At 45.0% G+C, this 21,752-nt stretch overlaps 1 protein-coding gene across 2 annotated transcripts in view; it reads right to left on the bottom strand.

Annotated features, from left to right (window-relative positions):
* Positions 1–2,598: 2,598 nt before the first annotated feature.
* Positions 2,599–21,752, bottom strand: part of LOC133478113 (A disintegrin and metalloproteinase with thrombospondin motifs 20) — a 125,797-nt gene continuing 106,643 nt past the window's right edge. Inside the window, exons 29-39 of one of the 2 annotated variants that reach the window (XM_061773735.1) lie at positions 20,335–20,502; positions 18,126–18,299; positions 13,602–13,772; positions 11,419–11,622; positions 10,542–10,671; positions 8,808–8,902; positions 8,638–8,732; positions 8,135–8,268; positions 6,954–7,045; positions 6,770–6,874; positions 2,599–6,364 (exon numbers count right to left, since the gene is read on the bottom strand). In XM_061773735.1, the coding sequence (XP_061629719.1) occupies positions 6,275–6,364; positions 6,770–6,874; positions 6,954–7,045; positions 8,135–8,268; positions 8,638–8,732; positions 8,808–8,902; positions 10,542–10,671; positions 11,419–11,622; positions 13,602–13,772; positions 18,126–18,299; positions 20,335–20,502 (1,458 nt within the window). In that variant the 3' untranslated portion in view covers positions 2,599–6,274. Of the gene's footprint in view, positions 6,365–6,769; positions 6,875–6,953; positions 7,046–8,134; positions 8,269–8,637; positions 8,733–8,807; positions 8,903–10,541; positions 10,672–11,418; positions 11,623–13,601; positions 13,773–16,693; positions 16,775–18,125; positions 18,300–20,334; positions 20,503–21,752 lie in introns of those variants that run through there. The other variant, XM_061773736.1, reaches the window with a different exon arrangement.

Here is a 21,752-nt window from a genome sequence, read left to right as displayed (position 1 = left end):
ACTTTGTGGTCGTGTCATCGAACTTGCGGCCACATGTCTTGGACACTCGGGTAAAGAGAGAGGGGCGGAGCTGTCAACTGATCACCACCTGGTGGTGAGTTGGCTCCGATGGTGGGGGAAGATGCCGGTCCGACGTGGCAGACCCAAACGTATTGGGTCCCTTATCTAAGATGGCGCCTACCAGTGTGGTCGCCTCGGTAACGCGCTCTCTAGTATTGTCTTTGTTTTTGTGTTTTTCGTCCGTCTTTGGAGACCTTACACGACTCACTTACACAAGGGGAGACCTGCTAACCATCAAGGAGTCTACTCCGGACTTTCTGTCACCAACTTTCGAATATCCGCTCAGTTTTTTCCCCGAGTTACTCACCGGAGCGGCGTCCGCGGTTTTCGGCGCATGGAGACGGAAGCGTCGCCACAGAGGGAAGCGAGCAGGCATTCAGGTGAAACTCCGCAAGAGAGGACACAGATTGGCGTTCCCGTCGATCCACCTCGCGAATGTACGCTCCCTACCCAACAAAATGGACGAGCTTCATCTTCTGTTAAAGACCAGTAAAGACTTCGGACGTTCCGCGGCCATGTGCTTCACGGAGACCTGGCTTTGCAACGCTGTACCCGATGGCGCTGTTATGCTTCCCGGTTTCCATATTCATCGAGCGGACCGCGACATGGAATCATCGGGGAAAACAAAGGGCGGCGGGATATGCCTCTATATCAACGAAAAATGGTGTACGGACGTCACGGTGCTCAGCACACACTGCAGCCCGCATTTGGAGTCGCTATTCGTAAACTGTAAACCATTCTACTCCCCACGTGAGTTCGCATCATTCATTCTCGCTGGCGTCTATATTCCGCCTCAAGCTAACACGAACGCCGCATTGCTAACGCTCGCCGATCAAGTCAACGAAATTGAAAAAAAACACCCCGACTCACCCCTCATTATTCTCGGGGACTTTAACAAAGCTAAACTCAACCACGAACTCCCTAAATACAAGCAGCACATCGACTGTCCTACCAGGGAAAATAATACTTTAGACCACTGCTACACCACGGTAAAAAACGCATACCGTGCTATACCTCGTGCAGCCTTGGGCTCGTCTGATCACTGCTTAATTCACTTAATACCGACGTACAGGCAAGAACTTAAATGTGCGAAGCCTACAGTGAAAACAGTCAAAAAAGTGGACAAATGAAGCCAAGATGGAACTTCAAAGCTGCTTAGACTGCACAGACTGGAGTGTCTTTGAAAATTCAGCTGGCAGCCTGGATGAATATACGGACACTGTCACATCCTATATCAGTTTCTGTGAAGAGGTCTGTGTTCCAACAAAATCATTTCGCACATTCAACAACAATAAGCCGTGGTTCACTGCTAAACTTAAGCAGCTTCGCCAAGCTAAGGAGGACGCATATCAGAGCGGGGACAGGGCCCTGTATAATCGAGCTAGAAACCAGCTGACCAAAGAAATTAACATTGCAAAGAGGATCTATACAGCAAAGTTGGAAAATCAGTTTAGCGCAAACGGCTCTAAATCAGTCTGGCATGCATTCCAGTCGCTGACTAATTACAAGCGACGATCCCCCCAAGCTGAGAACAATAGCACACTAGCCAACGACTTGAATACCTTCTACTGCAGATTTGAAAAGGACAGTTTCACACCACACACCAACCCGGCCGCACCCGCGACCACAATCACACCTCTGACCTCTGCGTTAACCATCCATGAACAGGATGTGAGACGCATCTTCAAACAACAAAAGATTAACAAAGCGGCAGGCCCGGACCACGTGTCTCCATCCTGCCTCAAAGTCTGCGCGGACCAGCTCGCGCCAGTCTTCACTCAGATCTTCAACAGATCACTGGAAATGTGCGAAGTTCCATCCTGCTTCAAACGCTCCACCATCATCCCAGTCCCCAAGAAACCTGCAATCTCGGGTCTGAATGACTACAGGCCTGTCGCTTTGACATCTGTGGTCATGAAGTCCTTTGAACGTCTTGTGCTGGACCACCTCAAGAGTGTCACAGGTCCCCTGCTGGACCCCCTGCAGTTTGCCTACCAAGCGAACAGATCTGCGGATGATGCAGTCAACATGGGACTGCACTTCATCCTAGAACACCTCGACAGTGCAGGGACCTACGCGAGGATCCTGTTCGTGGACTTCAGCTCAGCGTTCAACACCATCATCCCTGAACTCCTTTCATCCAAGCTTCTCCAGCTCAGCGTCTCACCTGCCATCTGCCAGTGGATTTACAGCTTTCTGACGGGCAGGACACAGCAGGTCAGGCTGGGGGAGGCCACCTCATCCACACGCAGCATCAGCACTGGGGCGCCCCAAGGTTGTGTCCTCTCTCCGCTGCTCTTCTCTCTCTACACGAACGACTGCACCTCAGCGAACCCGACTGTCAAACTCCTGAAGTTTGCAGATGACACCACTGTCATCGGCCTCATCAAGGACGGTGACGAGTCTGCATATCGACAGGAAGCGGAGCGGCTGGAGCTGTGGTGCGGCCGACACAACCTGGAGCTGAACACGCTCAAGACTGTAGAGATGATCGTGGACTTCAGGAGGCATCCTTCGCCACAGCTGCCCCTCACGCTGTCCAGCTGCCTTGTGTCAACCGTCGAGACCTTCAAGTTCCTGGGAATTACAATCTCCCAGGACCTGAAGTGGGCGACCAACATCAACTCCGTCCTCAAAAAGGCCCAGCAGAGGATGTACTTCCTGCGGCTTCTGAGAAAGCATGGCCTGCCACCGGAGCTGCTGAGACAGTTCTACACAGCGGTCATCGAATCAGTCCTGTGTTCTTCCATCACAGTCTGGTTTGGTGCTGCTACAAAAAAGGACAAACTCCGACTGCAACGGACAATCAAAACTGCTGAAAGGATTGTCGGTAACCCCCTACCCACCCTTGAGGACATGCACGCTGCCAGAACTAAGACAAGGGCGTGCAAAATCCTCTCGGACCCTCCCCACCCTGGTCACCAGCTCTTCCAGCTCCTTCCCTCAGGTAGGCGCTACCGATCAATGCAAACTAGAACTAGTAGACATTCCAACAGCTTCTTCCCTCTTGCAATCAACTTCTTGAACAGCTAACTTACAATTCCATTACAACAAGCTGGCAATTTTTTGACTTGAGTTCGTTGTCACATTTCTGTATTATGTATTACTCGTGCACTCACTGTAGTTGTCTCGCCGTGCTGCACTATTTGCATATAGTGGCCACTCATGCCAGAGTAGCATCTGCTCCATTTGCACACTGATTGAGGAGTATCTGTAACATTTGCACAACCATTGTCCCAGATTATCGCAGTACTCGTCACTTTAAACCGCATACACTCCTTGAAGTCTCAGTGCCCTTTGCACAATGGTCATTGCACCGGACTATTGCGATATTAGCCATTCGAACTGAGGACTCTGCATCTTTTTGCACAATTGTTGTTTGTTGTTGTTTTTTGTCAATGTCTTTATGTCTCCAAAGTGTTCTGTAAATTGACTGTCTGTTGTACTAGAGCGGCTCCAACTACCGGAGACAAATTCCTTGTGTGTTTTGGACATACTTGGCAAATAAAGATGATTCTGATTCTGATTCTGATTCTGATTCTGATTGTGAGGGTCTGCTCGGAACGTCTGGCGGAATCCCCTGTCAGAAGGAGTATCAACTCCCACCTCCGACAGAACTTTGCTCATGTTCCGGGGGAGGCGGGGGACATCGAGTCCGAGTGGACCATGTTCCGCGCCTCCATTGCTGAGGCGACCGACCGGACTTGTGGCCGTAAGGTGGCACCGAGCCTGTCGTGGCGGCAATCCCCGAACCCGTTGGTGGACACCAATGGTGAGGGATGCCGTCAAGCTGAAGAAGGAGTCCTATCGGGCCTTTTTGGCCTGTGGGACTCCTGAGGCAGCTGATGGGTACCGGCTGGCCAAGCGGAATGCAGCTTTGGTGGTCGCTGAAGCAAAAACTCGGGCATGGGAGGAGTTCGTTGAGGCCATGGAGAAAAAGACTTCCGGACGGCTTCAAGGAAATTCTGGTCCACCATCCGACGTCTCAGGAGGGGAAAGCAGTGCACCATCAACACTGTGTATAGTGGGGATGGGGCGCTGCTGACCTCGACTCGGGACGTTGTGAGCCGGTGGGGAGAATACTTCGAAGACCTCCTCAATTCCACCGACACGCCTTCCCATGAGGGAGCAGAGTCTGGGTTCTCTGAGGCGGGCTCCTATCTCTGGGGTTGAGGTCACCGAGGTGGTTAAAAAGCTCCTCGGTGGCAGGGCCCCGGGGTGGATGAGATTCGCTCGGAGTTCCTCAAGGCTCTGGATGTTGTAGGTCTGTCCTCTGCAACATCGCGTGGACATCGGGGACAGTGCCTCTGGATTGGCAGACTGGGGTGGTGGTCCCCCTTTTTAAGAAGGGGGACCGGAGGGTGTGTTCCAACTACAGGGGGATCACACTCCTCAGCCTCCCTGGTAAGGTCTATTCAGGGGTGCTGGAGAGGAGGGTCCGTCGGGAAGTTGAATCCCAGATTCAGGAGGAGCAGTGTGGTTTTCGTCCTGGCCGTGGAACAGTGGACCAGCTCTACACCCTTGGCAGGGTCCTCGAGGGTGCATGGGAGTTCGCCCAACCAGTCTACATGTGTTTTGTGGACTTGGAGAAGGCGTTCGACCGTGTCCCTCGGGTGGTCCTGTGGGGGGTGCTTCGGGAGTATGGGGTACCGAACCCCCTGATACGGGCTGTCGGTCCCTGTACGACCGGAGTCAGAGTTTGGTCCGCATATCCGGCAGTAAGTCGGACTCGTTTCCGGTGAGGGTTGGACTCCGCCAAGGCTGCCCTTTATCACCGATTCTGTTCATAACTTTTATGGACAGAATTTCTTGCCGCAGCCGAGGCGTAGAGGGGTCCGGTTTGGTGGCCTCAGTATTGCATCTCGCTTTTTGCAGATGATGTGGTTCTGTTGGCTTCATCAAACCGTGACCTCCAACTCTCATTGGAGCAGTTCGCAGCCGAGTGTGAAGCGGCTGGGATGAGAATCAGCACCTTCAAATCTGAGACCATGGTCCTCAGTCGGAAAAGGGTGGCGTGCCCTCTCCGGGTCGGCAATGAGATCCTGCCCCAAGTGGAGGAGTTGAAGTATCTTGGGGTCTTGTTCACGAGTGAGGGAAGAATGGAACAGGAGATCGACAGGCGGATCGGTGGAGCGTCTGCAGGGATGCGGACTTTGCATCGATCCGTTGTGGTAAAGAAGGAGCTAAGCCGAAAGGCGAAGCTCTCGATTTACCGGTCGATCTACGTTCCTACCCTCACCTATGGTCACGAGCTGTGGGACGTGACCGAAAGAACGAGATCCCAGATACAAGCGGCCGAAATGAGTTTCCTCCGCAGGGTGTCTCCCTTAGAAATAGGGTGAGAAGCTCGGTTATCCGGGAGGATCTGAGAGTAGAGCCGTTGCTCCTTCACATCGAGAGGAGCCAGATGAGGTGGCTGGGGCATCTGATTCGGATGCCTCCCGGACGCCTCCCCGGTGAGGTGTTCCAGGCACGTCCCACCGGGAGGAGACCCCGGGGACGACCCAGGACACGCTGGAGAGACTACGTCTCTCGGCTGGCCTGGGAACGTCTCGGGATCCCCCCGGAAGAGATGGATGAAGTGGCTGGGGAAAGAGAAGTCTGGGCGTCCATGCTAAAGCTACTGCTCCCGCGACCTGACCTCGGATAAGCGGTAGAAGATGGATGGATGGATGGAGATGACCTAAACTATAAAGTTAAACTAGGCTACGTTAAACTAAGTTTAGCTGGGACAAGCTAAAAGACATAGAACAAAACAAAACAAAGATGGGCAAGGCTAGGTCAAGCTAAGGTTATTTCAGCCAAGCTAAAATAAGCAAAGCTCGATGAAGCTAGCTAAAACTGCTGCTGGCTATTGCGGAATTTTTGTATTATAGGCATAAAGTCTTGGTAAACAAGCATAATTGACAAAATTAGTTATTGTCTTAAAGGAAAATATAATCAAAACAAAAGTGAGAGCTCCTCATTTGGTTACTTTCCCAGTCAGTAAGATGAAGAAGGATTGAGTCCCTTTGTATGTGTCACATAAAAGTGTCCGACATCTTTGATTATCATTCATCATTTCAAATATAGAGTTCCACTTTGAAGGCACCGTATTAACACACAGTCGTGGCGTGTTTTGGTGAAGTTAGGACTGTTTTCCAACAGGATGTCGATGGGGTCCTACCAACCAGTGTTCGTGGACATTCTCGCTGGTCAGCAGTCTTCGGGATCCTCAGTGCACCTGAAGTAGGAGGCCGCTGTGCACCTGAGGAATGCACTTCCCACAGAAACCGCCGCAGCGGCCGTAGATTCTTGTCCCGTCCTACAGAGATGAGCGGGACAAAGGAGAAGCGGGCAAAATGGGGGCGGACGCAGGAGAATAAATGTCACTGGAGATTCTTCTTCAGTGACTCAACAAAAATGATAAATATACAACATTTCTTCATACATTTAGTATCGGGTTAATAAAGTTTCTCAAATAAAAAATTATGTTAATTATCTATGTGGCATTTATAAGACCTTTAAACAGCATATTTAATAATTAGGAGTCACTGTTAAGGATGAAAATTGTAATTTTATGGGTCCGTGGACACTAGGTTGTCTTTTGTTGAAAATGCTTACCATCATTTCGGACCTGTACTACACGCTTCTTGCCTGATGACCAGGAGGAACCCGCAAACACGCCCATTGTTTTCTACCAGTCTGACATTGTATAACAATTCCTTACCTCAGACCTGTGGACCTTGACAGAAACGTAGTTGCCCTGAGACGTCCATTTGGTAGCCTCGGCCACTCTGAGCCCGGTGCCAATTAGATTGATGCTGAACTGGCCCTGCGAGTATCTACGTGTCAGTCATTGTGCTGGATAAGGCAAGACGAAGTGCAATATAGTGTATCAGTGTTTCACCAACCTGTGGACACTTGGCGGCGCTGTAACAGTCGGCCGCCGTGGCAAAGGGCACAGGTCGACCGACGGGAGTGTGGGAGAAGCGCAGGTCGGTGACTGATGAACAGATAGAGATAGAAATATCAAATAGTCTCAGTGTGCAGCTCCCTCTTGAACATCGTTACCACTGTCACATAAAAAAATACATGTACAGTTTCACATTTTCAAGATTTCCAGCATTTTCCTTGATTTAACACACACTGGTAAATCTAAAATCACACGGGTCAATCCGGAACAGTCTCTCTGCACAGAATTTGTAGACCCTGTACAAAAGATTTTTAAGATTTTAATTTTCGTGTATTTTGGGTCACTTTGGGAAAAGTCATCAAATTTCATTGTGAAAGAATGACATTGTTAGTATTTTTTATTGCTGTTAAAATAGGTTTAATTTGACCCCAAGAGTATGTAAGGATTAAGAACTAAAACAATCAATTTAGCTAATGCTACAATGAACTGTGCCAAAACAGGGTCGATCAAAGACTTGAACCAGTTTCTTAATGATTAAGAGGTGCGTCCTAATAATTCTGTTTCGAAATGATGACCTGGTGCACGGAATCTAATCGCCCTTCATCTTGAACTCATTGCCTCTTTCAGCTCTTTTCAAGATGCCAAAACTAAATGAGTACCATGCAGAGGGAGGATGAGAACATGTGCTGTTAGGATAAAGAGGACGGGATAGCTGCTCCACACACACACACACACACACACATACACACACACACACACACACACACACACGCAAATCCACTAATCATGTAGGGAAGGCGGAGCTGACTGTAGTAATGAGCAGAGCCTGATGTAGCCTTAGGATATTCTGTGTAACAGTATTCGATAGTGCAACTGGGTGCATGCACGGCTGCTTTGCTATGCCTTCTCATTACTTGTTCCATGCGCTCGACATACTCAGGTCTGACATATTAATATTATGATGATGTCATGAGCGGGCGCATGCCTGCACGTGCACACACGGATCACTTTCATTCCTACGTGTTTGCAATTAGCTCGTGCTCGAGAGGTCATTTGTTCAAATTTCTTTTTTTCTCAGGGGCGAAGGGGATTTTGGGAAAATCATCAACGATGACGCACTACCAGAGCCCATGTGTGGTCTCACTGTGGCAGACAGGCAATCACTAAGTAATTACTCACTCAGTATCCTCAGGGTGCTCAGGTCCAAGCGGACCTTGTGGAAGAGGGTATACCCCGCCGCGCTGTAGTCATTCCTGCAGTTGCAGTCCTGTCTCCGGCTGCCGTTGTAAGGGCACTCGAAGGGGTTCAGCAACCTTTATAGCAAAGACAAAGAAGAGTTTAAAGTCAACCCAGTTATCGGATGTCTTTAAAATATTATCCTGAGTGATTATCCTGTGGTGTGGGGTGTATTCAGACTAATCATTTAGCACAGTGTTAAATTGATAACTTGCTTCTGAGCGATTAATCTTAGCATTATATGTGACTCAATAAATAACCTTTTTTTTTTTTTTAAATATATTTTTGTTGCTGGGCAGCATGGCTATGACTTTAATGTTATGGATCATTTGTAGAGATTACACCTATTCAGTTGGTATCTATGTACATTGGCCTAATGTAGACGTAAATTATTTGTTGTAGATCAGATGTTGGCAACTAGCGGCCGAGCTCGTCCGTTCATGTACCTGTAGCCGTACACTTCTGAGTAATTGTCCGTTTGGCCGCTGCGCAGTGTCACGTATTCCTTGGGGAAATCAGTTTGCATCTCCGCACAGTAAATCTGTAGAAGCGAGAACAGATGAGCACATGCAGAGAAAACCTACTCACAAAGCATGTGTAGACACTGTAAACAAACCTGTAGGATGCGGGACTTGACTTTGAGGTAATACTCCCCGTCCATCCTGACGCCCTGTCGCATCTGGACCTCCCGGCAGGAGGTGAACAACTGGCCTTGATGGAAACAACAGGAGGGGGAGGTTGTTTTAGTGCATTATCGGTGGAGTTTACTAGAACAAAACAGCTGATAACATGACCGACAGTGGCTCTGATAAATAATCCAGGGGAACATGAATGTACTGTACTTTGGTTGGATATACCATAATAAACAGGATTCTTGCTTTTACACAATAATAATAATAACCAGTATTACGGCAACCATCTCATATGGGATATTATGCTCCTCTGCTTTGTTCTTTCTTGAATAATAGCTACCAATAATCCCAGAAAACTAGATCGGTAGAGCACCAAAAATTGTATGCAGGTGTCCCGTGAGATTTGAGTTGAGTTTCTTCCGTGACCACGCTGGTAACTCAAAACACTCGTATCTCAAATAATCCCCACAGAGATGAATGGAAATGCCATTCAACCGTTCCAGTCTCTCCAAAATAAAAAAAATAAAAACATTTTTTTGTGATAAAAATAGCACTATATAATATTGTACTTTATGAAAGCATACAGTAATGACATAATTGCTGCTCTTTCTGGTGTGCGTGCCTTGGCCATCTGGAGGCAGTAAAATACAGCCATACAGATACACATGGAGATGATCACGCCTCAGTAAGATGAAGTAATATTAGTCCTTCTCTGCAGAGGATAAAGAATATATGCCTGTGAGTATTGTTATATTATCTGTCTACACATGTTGCTCCACTTTGTGTGTGTATGTATATATATCCGTTGCTTAAAGGGTTATAACACTGCAACACTGATGCTATGCATTAGCCCGTCTATTTGCAACTCTTAAGTTGGGCCATTGGTATATCAAGGCACCACTGTATTGACCACACCATGTTTAGCATCATTCAAAATCAATTGGAGTCTGACATTTGCATATTGATACAACCTCAGCCTACCTTGAGGTTAAGTAGGGTTCTTCCTTTAACATAGAACAATAATATGCTAGAAGACACTGTGTATACAGGTAGATAAACACATACCTTACACATACTATTAAAACTTTACCTATTCGATATCATTAAAAAATCAAAGGGGCTCTTGCATGAGAATGCTAATCCCATCCTCTGCAAATAAAGGTTTGGTGAATAAATTGCTAAAAGATGGAATACAAATACAAATGTGACTAAATACCACTATGAGGAATTAATGTTTCATTAAACGGAGAACTGTTATATTAAATGGTTCATTCATTATGTGTCTTGTTTGCCCAGAGTCCCTCAGTATTGTGCTGATTAGCATTAATACTTGACTGCAGTACTGGCTCTAGTCCGAGCATATCGTTTTAATTTCGCCACGGACCGGCTTGGCAGAGGCCAGCCGGGCAAACTTGCAGAGTCTGGCCCGCTGCCGACTTCTGAAGCGCTCGCAAGTTCACAATGAAGGTGGCAATTTGATAGGCCCGACCGTGCAGAGAGTTTGTGGAAAACCGCTGACTGCCTATTTATCCTACCACGAGCTAATCACTTCAAGAGGCTTTTGGCCCGAGACGCCGTTTTGGCTAATATGCTAAAACGAAGCGAAAAGGGGAAAAACAGCGGAGTTTCTATAAACACAATCAGATACGGTGTTGGCCAACATACACAACACAGTCAATTTGATATCATGACTGCGAGGGAGGGGATTTTTGACTTACATTCTCCCTCTTGACACGCAGCTTGAGACTCTGGCCTTTCTGAGGGACGGCACTGCTTGGACGCTGCTCCTTTGGAGGTCACACACTCCACGCTGCGCACCGTCACTCCTGCCCCGCATGTCTGAGAGCACTGGGATTGAGACGTTTATTGATAATTAACTAGAGTACAATAGAATCAGCCTTTATTAGCCCCGAAATGGCAGAAGAGTATCTGGTAACTGTTTGTGGTGATAATCTTAATCACTGCTGATTTTGATTTAAAAATGATGTCGTCTGCACATGGTGTGCACCCCCGAAATACAAAGTTGTGGAAATCCGTAATGACATTTTTATTTAATCCAAAAAAGAATTTAACTGACGATCTGAAGAGCTAAAAAAAAAAATACTAAGGGAAACACAATCAATCGAACAAACTATGAAACTAACTAAAAAAAAGTACAAATGAACAGCCTGCAACAACTCTTCTAATTAAGAAACTAAGAAGCGAAACAGAGAACTGAGAAACTAACTACAATAACAAACAATCTAAATAACTAACACACACAAAAAAAAAACTGGTAAGCTACAGAAACCAACAGACTAATGAAGTAAATAACTGAAGCTACTAAAACAAACTTATGAGCTATGTAACTGAAGCTAAGAAACCAACAAACTAAGGGACAAACTAACCAAGTATGTAAATTTGTCAGTCAGTTACTAACTAACTAACTAACTAAGCTAATCCAAGACACCAACAAACTAAGTAACAAATTGACAAACAAGATACCTAAGAAATTAAGTATGTAAGTAAATGCGTAATTAACTGAATAACTTGAGTGAGAGAGTGATTTACTAACCAGCCGACTGACTGACCGACCTAGTCGCTCTGCGTGCTCACCTTGCTCCAAGGGCCGACTTTCCAGTAGGTGGCCTGCGGACAGTCCTGGAGGAGGCACGGCCTGGTGCTTAGAGGACGGGATTCTGGGCAACGGGTTCCGGTGGCGGGCGACTGGGCGGCGTAAAGACGCGGAGCCCGAGAGGAGGGTGTCGTCGAGCAGGACACCACACGCTGCTGGTAGCCAATGCCGCAGCTAGCAGAGCACTGATCCATACATGTTGACAATCAGTAGAGCGGTTATTAGCATATTGTGCCTTATTTCAGTGAGAATTAAAATGATAACCTGTGCCTTTTGATTTGGATTTTTGTGGCAGTTTGTAAATTTGTTCCAAAAAAAGAGCAAGTTCAAAAAGGGGTGTTGAGAGAAGAAGATAAATTACGCACTGTCACTTGCTAATAAAGTTCACTGGCCTCATTCACTAATAAATGCGTAGAAATGTTCTTACTCTATGCACAAGTTGAGTATATGTGCAAAATGACAGTCAGATTCATGATACGTGCATACCGGGCAATTTTCTTCACATCAATGTGCGTATGTTAGTGAATCAGAATCTGCATAAACCGCGCCCCCATTTCCATGGGGTAAAAATTATGAGACTTGTCCTTTTCATTGTTGTTTAGGCCAGTCAACTCAATAGCAAGTTCCTGCTTTGAGTTATTGTCGGCAAAGTTGTTATTATTGGTTTTATAAATGACTAGTTCCAAAACATTGTGCATCTTGGGTAAAAGATGTGTGTTTGTTATTTTTTTTCAAAAGCTCATTGTGCATTATTTGTGTGTACGCATGGTCTGAGGAGGTTCTAAATTTGTTCGGAGAGCACAAACAAAAGTACGAATATATTGATGAATCACACACACTGCTGAAAAGATTGTCGGTACCCCCCTGTCCACCGTTGAGGACTTGCACGCTGCCAGAACTAAGACAAGAGCATGCAAAATCCTCTCGGACCTTCCACATCCCGGTCACCGGCTCTTCCGGCTCCTTCCCTCAGGTAGGCGCTACCGATCAATGCAAACTAGAACTAGCAGACATTCCAACAGCTTCTTCCCTCTTGCAATCAATTTCTTAAACAGCTAACCTACAATTCCATTGCAACACACTGCCAATTTTTTTGTCTTGAGTTTGCTGTCACATTTCTGTCGGGCCAATTATATATTACTCGTGCACTCACTGTAGTAGTCTCGCCACGCTGCACTATTTGCATATCTGTTGTTGACCAATACTGGCCACTCATGCCAGAGTAGCATCTGTCCCACTTGCACACTGACAGAGGAGTATCTGCAACATTTGCACAATCAACATTGTCCCAGATTATCGCACTACTAGTCACTTCAAACTGCATACATTCCTTGAAGTCTCGGTTCCCTTTGCACAATGGTCATTGCACCGGACTATTGCTATATTAGTCATTTAAACTGCTCTAAGTGCTATAGGACTCTGCATCTTTTTGCACAATTGTCAAAAAAAAAATCATTTGTATCAGCATTACCAGATAACTAGCAACCCTTTATTGCTCAGTGACTGTTTTTGTCAATGTCTTTATGTCTCAAAAGTGTTCTCTTTTAACTGACTGACTGTTGTCGTACTAGAGCGGCTCCAACTACCGGAGACAAATTCCTTGTGTGTTTTTTGGACATACTTGGCAAATAAAGATGATTCTGATTCTTTTTCTGATTTGTGTGGAAAACGTGCATACGCACGGTTAGTGAATGAGGCCCCATTGTGTTTTACATGGTAAACATGAGCTGTGAGTCACATTGCTATTACGCGAGGTAGACACGCTAAACACAAGTAGAATGTGCTGTAAAATATAATTGTTTGTGTTTATGTTTGACATTGATTGTGGTTAACTTCTTTGACACTTCTGACCATTCATTACTGTATGTTGAAAAATGAGATGTATTGAGCAGTCAAATTACACCTTTGTCATCCCTCATTAAAGAGTGATTGTTTTTTTAAAACTGAATATTAACAGTGGTCAACCTCATTTTACGCTTGTATGACAGTTAAGAATGTTAAATGCTTGTACATTTATTTAAATGTATGAGGACATATTCTTCCCTGTGAAAATTATTTTCAAAACAAATAAATATAAACACATTGGATATTATTTAAAAAATTACATAATAATACATATCATGTGCCAAGCCAGATTGTGTATCTTCTGTATTCAATTTCTAACCTGTGACCACTCCCCCGCGGTCCACACGTGGCGGCACGGCACTCCTTCGCAAAGCTGATGCGATGGCGGTCGGGACACGGGCTCGCAGTAATCCGCCTGCGCTGGCCTCATCCTCGGGCCCACGCAGTCTACCGCCCTGCTCCTCACGCCGCCTCCACAGGTGGCGTTACACTGCAAGCGAAGAGCAGGAGCGCTTGTTGAGAGAGAGGAAGGACGGACCAGTGGCGTGGGGGGCACTGTTGTACTTCTCAGCACCGTTTAGCGTGACCGGCTGGACCCGTTTAAGAATGCAACATGTGCTACTACAAAAAAGGTTCTGCTGATTTCCCTGGACACCAGTGATGATTTAAACGGGTATTTATAAGACCAGAAAAATTAATTCATAAAAAGTATTCGTTTTCAGCATCTACAGCGAACTCCCACATATTCATGGTTCGGCATTCGCAAATACACGTAATTCCAGATATTTTTTTAACCTATCCTTCAAATAAAATTATTGCTTTGGTGCCACGTTGTGGATTCTTGATGTTTAATTCATTGATGGTGTTTTTACATCTGTGTTTGAGGTGTTCTCTTTCGAGGATATCCAGCTACGAGTAGCCCGTGTAGTGTACCGTATTTTCACGACCATAAGGTGCACTTAAAAGTCTTAAATTTTCTCCAAAATGGACAGGGCGCCTTGTAATGCGGCGCGCCTTATGTCTGCACCGAGTTCCAAAATCTGTAAATGTTGTGTGACTTTGATGAGCGCTCCGCTTGACTGACCGGTAGCATTTCCTGCCGACAGGCTGCTTATATAGAGGAAAGGCAGACGCGACTGTGGACAGCATGCGGACATTACAAGGGGAAGGTGCGTGTGAAGGAGGAGGCTAAAGAAGGTATACAGAGCCAGTATGTGCATTGTGCAAACATCGGTTTGGCTAAGGACCCCCGAAAATGGCACCTATGAAGAGACACGCTTACGAAGCACAAACTTTAAACTGCAAGCTATCAGTTACGTGGAGGAACATGGGAATCGAGCAGCCGCGAGAGAATTCAAGGTCAACGAATCCAGGGTTCGCAAGTGAAGGATGCAGGAAAACGAGCTTCGCTATCTCAAGAAGACGAAGCTGAGTTTCCGCGGAAACAAGGCGAAGTGGCCCGAGTTGGAAGACCAACTCGAGCAATGGATTAATGATCAAAGAACAGCCGGTAGAAGCGTCTCTGCAGTCACCATTCGACTGAGGGCAATAACGCTTGCAGAAGAAATGAAAATCGAACAGTTTCAAGGAGGTACGTCGTGGTGCTTTCGTTTTATGAAAAGGCGCCATCTATCCATCCGGGCAATGACTACCATGGAGCAGCAACTTCCGCCGGATTACAAGGAAAAGCTGGTCATCTTCCGCTCCTACTGCAGTAAAAAGATTGCCGACAAACACATCCAGCCCAACCACATCACCAACATGGACGAGGTGCCGCTCACTTTCGACATCCCGGTGAACCACACTGTAGAGAAGAAGGGGACCAGCACGGTAGCGATACGCACAAGTCGGCTTTTGCTGTTGTGCTTGATTGCCATTGTAATGGACAGAAACTTTTTATTTGTGATTTTTAAGAAAACACCGCTTAAAGAAAAGTTTCCAGCCGAAGTCATCGTTAAGGCCAATCAAAAGGGCTGGATGGACGAGGAGAAAATGAGAGAGTGGCTGAGTGAGGTGTACGTTAAAAGACCGGATGTTTTTTTCCACGCGTCACCGCCCCTGTTGATCTGTGACCCCATGCCTGCCCATCTCACTTGAAAAACCAAGTGCATCAAATGAACTCGGAGCTTGCCATCATTCTGGGAGGCTTGACGAAGGAACTCCAACCGCTGGACATCGGTGTAAACAGGGGGTTCAAAGTAAAGTTGCGAGCGGCGTGGGAGCGATTGATGATAGATGGCGAACACAGCTTTACTAAGACTCGGAGGCATCGCAGGGCGAGTTACGCCACCATATGTGAATGGATTGTGGATGCCTGGGCTAAGGTATCTGCTTTGACTGTTGTTCGAGCTTTCGCGAAAGCCGGCATCATTGCTGAACAGCCCCCCGGCAACGAGACTGACTCTGACAATGACGAGAGGGAACCTGGCATGTTTGATGGAGAACTTGCCCAGCTGTTCATTTCGGATACAGAAGATGAGGACTTTGATGCATTTGTGGATGAGGATTGATCAAAAAATAACGTGAGTACATTGTTAAATACTTCAAGTACAACCGAACTCAGTTTTGCTCCCGCTGCCTTTTGAAAACATACGCTAGCATGCATGCTAGCGTATGTTTTAGCATGCCTGCGCCCAATAATACGGTGCGCCTTATGTATGTGTTAAATACAGAAATAGACCCCGTAACTGAGACTGCGCCTTTTAATACGGTGCACCTTATGGTCGTGAAAATACGGTACTTTGCCATTACAATTGCCCGTATTCCATAACATTTATTATCGTATGCAAACACCAAAAGGTGGGTTTAATGACTTAATACGGTTTGTGTAAAGTGCTAATGTGCATATTTGTTTGCCCATGTGTGATGTCACATCAGTTTGCGCAAGCTTGTTATTTAGGCTAGTAAGCTAGCTAATATTTTTGATGAGGCTCATGCGAAGGTGGCTTGTTTGTGTTGAATAATTCAAGTACCGAATGTGTTCGTGATTGTGTATACTGCTAGATGCATTGTGTTTATGCTTTATAATCTTCACCGTTTTAAGTACTTTGACATCATCTTGTGGCATCTATACGCAATTGCAAACCCCTTTTCAATTAGTTGTGGATTTTTGCTAATCGCCGAAGGACTCAGCCCCTATTCCCCATGAATAGCGGGCTTTCACTGTATTTATTGTGTGTGGAGTTCACATACCTAGTTCAGCATTAGAGCGCAATATCTGAGTAATTTTTTTTATGTGACTGAATGATTTGCTGGGGAAAAACTCAGGCAACGCAGGCAGGAATCTGAACACGGCAATCCCTACATGGCGCCCCTCTTTTATGGCTCACCATTGGAGGAGTAAGCCACATGACGGCACCGAGGGAAGTTGGAAAGATAAGCTTGGAGCTACACACAACTGTGATACTTAACTGGACAAAGGCTGTCCGCTTTGTGATAAGATTTAGAGAACGACTGTTATCCGAGAACCCTCATGAACGGTGGAGGAGGGGGCTGGGGGAGAGAGAGAGAGAGAGAGAGAGAGAGAGAGAGAGAGAGAGACTTCAGGTTGTCTCTTTTATGATACAAACAAAGAGCCAATAAAACAGCATAATGAGATGCTTTAACATGTGTACATCTGCCTAACAGTGGGGGGTAGTGAGCAAGGATGTTGGATGAAGATACAAAAGATGAAGGCAATGTGCACATGCAAACTGGTATTTCCCCCCCACTACAGGGTAAAATAATGGATTCAAACTGCATGCCAAATGTGCTGTAACCCTTTGACAGTGAGCCAGTCCACAAGCTGGAAGAAAGTCATGTTAGGAAAAGGCACAATTACAACTCCAATGACATTTAGTAGAGGGCAGATTTCTACCAATGTCAATCCTAAACTGAGTTTAATGAAAAAATAATTACGTCATTTGCACATGGTACATGCACCGCCACAAACGTTTTTGTGTTTTTTGTGGTTATGCTTGTGGTTTATGTAATTAAAAAAAATTGCAAATAAAAAAAAAAAAACTAACCAAAAAGCTAAGAAACAAACATCCTTATTTCTTAACGAATTAAGAAGCGATGAAACAAAGGAACAAACTTACTGGAAAGTTGATAAACAAACTAAGTCACTAAAAAAAATATAATAAAAATAAAAAAATGTACTTACGATCTAACGACCAAAAAGGCTACAAAACAAACTAAGGAAGAAACTATGAAACCATTTAACAACTTTACAAATCATTAAAACAAAAACAAATACACTATCTTACTAACTAAAGAAAAAAAATCAAGAAACTAACAACTACTAACAAACTACCAAGCAAACAAAAAGCTAACTAATTTACAATCTACATAAACAGCTAACACTGAAAATACAAGAAACTAAGGAACAAACTCACTTAACTCACTAACTATCCAGATAGCTAACTAAACTAAAGCTCGGTTAACTAACTAAAAAACTAAGAATCTAACAAACCAACAAACGAAGAAATACGACCAATTAACTACCTAAGAAGCTAACTAGCTAACAAAATAACTAAGAAATATGCTAATTAACCAAAGCAGCAACCTAAGAAAGGAAGAGATACTGTATGTTAAATAACAAACCAACAATATGTTTAACAAAATAAACGCTCATCGAGCTTAATTTTCCCGGAATGCTGCATCACAACCTGGACCTATACCAACCGACTTGGCTGGAGGCTATACTGTAAAAATGCTGAAAAATCTGATATATACTGAGGGCAAGAATGATGAACCGCGATATAGTGGGGGAACACTTTATCCTTCCAAATGTTCTCATGGACCTACAAATGCTGTAGTAGAATGCAGCTAAAAAGCAAAGCAAAAAAACATTTCTACTCACTTCCTTCCATGGAGCAGTGACCCAAGCGTAATGGGTGCATTCTGCAGCTTGGCACCGCTGGATGACGGTGGGCCGTGATGGAGCGTCACATAGATCTTCTCTGACCTTTCCACTGCCTTTGAGCCTGCAGTAGACGCCTCGGCTCTGGAGTCCCACTCCACATGTGACCGAGCACTGGCGAGACAAACACACAAAAAAGGTCTGCGTCACATGGACGAAGTCGGACCGTGGAACGATTTCTATCACTGTCAGTTGCTTTCATGCTCCTGAGCTATACACTTGAAAAGATAATATGTCGCAGCTCGCTGAGCCGTACAATCTGTTTCATGTGCTTTGAGGTGCGTACCTGAAGGAAGAGCACCAAGATGATTACACTGATTTTTACCAAGCTCAGAGAGACAAATTGAACAGTCTCCAGTGATTTATTATCGTTTGTGTGTGCGAGTGTGTGATGTGCATAGCTGTTTCTAATATTGTGGTTTATTCAGCTACATATAATGGGTGAAAAAAAATATTACAATGAGCTTTCTTTATGGCACCATAAACACAATAATGAATACTGGCACCAAGTTAAAACAAGCGTAAAATAAAAATAAGAACTAAGATTGAGCGTTTAGTTACTGTTTATACATTGTCATTTGTTGACTATTTTGTTAAGATTTAATTGCAGGATGGACAGACGGACAGCCAAACTGAAAGAGAGCTAAATCACAGTCACAATTTTTCTCCCAAAAATTACTGCAGTCCAAAAAAAAAAAAAATCTGGTTCACTATTTACAAATTCACCTATTCATGTTATTTTTATGTGGAACCTATCCTCAGCTATTCGTTGGAAAACTCACCCATTCACATTTTTAGTAGCCTGAACCTGCCAAATAGTGAGCAAACACATTTTTTCTCTTACAATGAGCTCGTAATGCCATAGCCAAGTTATAAGCTTTCAAAATAAATGGAATGGGTCCATACAGAAATTTTGTTATTGTTCCCCGGCCTAGAGCATCTAAACTTATCCATTAAACACAGTCAAAGGATCATAATGCCCCCTTTAAAGAGAGGTCAGCGAGAGGACTACGGTGCACAAAGGTGTCACATGCACAGATATGAAGACATAAAACATTTCTGCACACCGAGGATTTCATGCTTGCTGGTGGTTTGTAGAGGACGATGATTGCTTCCAGATCTAACACTGCGAGAGAGGAGGAGGAGATCCACCACAAAGAGTGGGGTGAGTGGGGTATATGGATCTTTGGGGATCCTTGTGGGGACTTTAAAGTGTTGGTGATGAGGTGGGGATAAAAATACTCTGCATGCATTCAGTCTATGGGCCATCACACTGCGTACTTGTTCTTAGAAGATAAAGACCGTGACACAGCGTTCTTGTTCAGACTTCTCTGTGATTCGCGATACATATATTGGACACAGAGCATTCTAATGGTCCCGGAAAGAACAGCAGGGGGACTCATTCATAAAAAATTTTGTTGTGTGTGGAAAAAGCTCAGGTAGAAAGTCTTCGTAATGTAAAGGATTACATTGCAAAAATGATTAGACAGTTGACTAATCATAATTTACAATGACATATTTAAGTTTGAATTCCCCAGAAGTTAAGAGTTCAATTCCAATTGTCAAAGTTAAAATCATTTTTAGGAACAGTCGTCATATCAACCGAGCCAAAGTGTACCTCACTAGAACAAATTGAACTGTTCTGGTATAAAAAGGCATACATGTCCACCGTAGTGAATGAATAAGCAGCTGAAGAAGACAGGTAAAAAAAGTGGACACACAGGTCCGGGATCTTATCAAGACTAATCAAACCAAAGCTCCAGAAAGAAGAAACAGCTCAAGTCCTGAAGCCTTTTTGGTTCCTTTGGCAAGCGTAGCAAGGCAATTGTCTTTGAACTTTGAACTAAAAACACAAGACATATGCTTCACTGTATTTTATCCTGATCTTGGAACTGATGTTGTGTTCATTTGTACTTTGTTTTCACAGTGTTAGATGACTGCACATTGTGTTTGATGGTATCAATCTGAAAATAAAGTGAAGAACCTGTCTGAAAATGTCTTGCCTGTCGTTTGAGCTGAGGGAGAGCTAAATAGAGTGTTACATTAGTCACATATATTATACATCATTGTTCACTTGTTATGTTTTCATGAAAAAAAAAAAAATACATTTAAAAAAAAAAAAGCGGAACAATCAGACTATTTTGTATACCTTGCTCCACCTGTTGGCTTTCCATGTGGGGCACCCGCGGGCCCGACAGACCTTCTCGGTCCGAGGGCGAGGAAGGGGACCGCAGTGTTCCTCTTCTATTTTGGTTCGGTTCTGGTCAACGCAGATGATATCCCGCTGCTTGATGCCCCGCCCACAAGTCACCGAACACTACAGAGAAAAGGAATACAATCAGATGATTTAGAAGAATTGATGACAAGTACACGCAAGCCCAAAGGGATTCACAATCTTATGTGAAGTCAGCTGGGATAGGCTCAAGCTCACCCACGACCCTAATAGGATAAGCGGTATATAAAATAGATGGATGCATAGTTGCGTCTCTGGAAGCTGTTTTAAGTTGTGAAAATAATGCACAATCAAATCATTGAGGCCAATAAGAGTGTAGCTGTGTGACAAACGACGGACGCTCGTTTCGGTCGGTGGGCTTCCTCACTGCATTTCACGGCCAAGCGACCGTGCTACAAACACATCGGCTCGGCTAAACAACCCAAATGGAACACTCATGCCCGTGGAATGCGTCTGGCTAGTCAACCTGTAAACAAGAAAATACTCATGGGAGCTCCTGTGAACTGCAGAAACGCAAAGCCAAACATGGACGTACGGCGAGACATTCCTCTGGTACCAATAAGAAACTCTGAAAAACTTCAGGAAAGAGGGACAAACAGACGAACAGTTACAAACCAGACGCACTGTCTTGGGTGCTCCCCTCGGGTGAGGCCAGACAGCAATTAGGGTGTCAGCTATTTTTTCCTCAACGACTGAGCGGGGTGCCCCTTTACAAACAGAGTTGAGGAGACACGGCGAAGCGCATTTTGTCTTGTTGTAATTTCCAGTCCAGATCATCCGCATAATATTGCATTGTCCCCTAATGATGATCTCAGAAGGTTGCGTAACACTGAACACAAGAGCACTCATTGAAAACCAGGAACTTTGGGGGTGGGGTACAAATACTGTACTTGGTTACTGTGATAAAGTCAGATAAAGATAGATAAATTCAAGATCTTGATTAATTGAGACTCCGTCAGGGAGGCGTGCTAGACCGGTTTTCCGTAATTTCGTAAAAGCGTCTGTAATGACGATCTAGCATGGAGACATCTCTGTGTGGAAGAGGACGCAGCGATCCGTGCGTAACTGCAGCACTGTCACTGCTCTGGCCATTGTGTGGCAACAGGCAATGTGAGCCGGGACCCTTATTAAATACAGAATAAACTGGTGATAACCGCTGGCGATTTAAAAATGTCTGTGGACCTCATGTACTGGGTTCTGTGCATAACTGACAGTAAACATGTATTTTTTACATGAGTATATTTAAGAGTGCTATACTTTTTTACTTTAACTTGTTGCCACTTTCGGCTTGGCCCCTCAGGGGTCGCCACAGCCCTCACTGGAATTGTTTTAAA

This window comes from Phyllopteryx taeniolatus, chromosome 5 (genome assembly GCF_024500385.1).
Source record: "Phyllopteryx taeniolatus isolate TA_2022b chromosome 5, UOR_Ptae_1.2, whole genome shotgun sequence".
NCBI lineage: Eukaryota > Metazoa > Chordata > Actinopteri > Syngnathiformes > Syngnathidae > Phyllopteryx > Phyllopteryx taeniolatus.
This window is presented reverse-complemented; position numbering and strand designations above follow the sequence as displayed.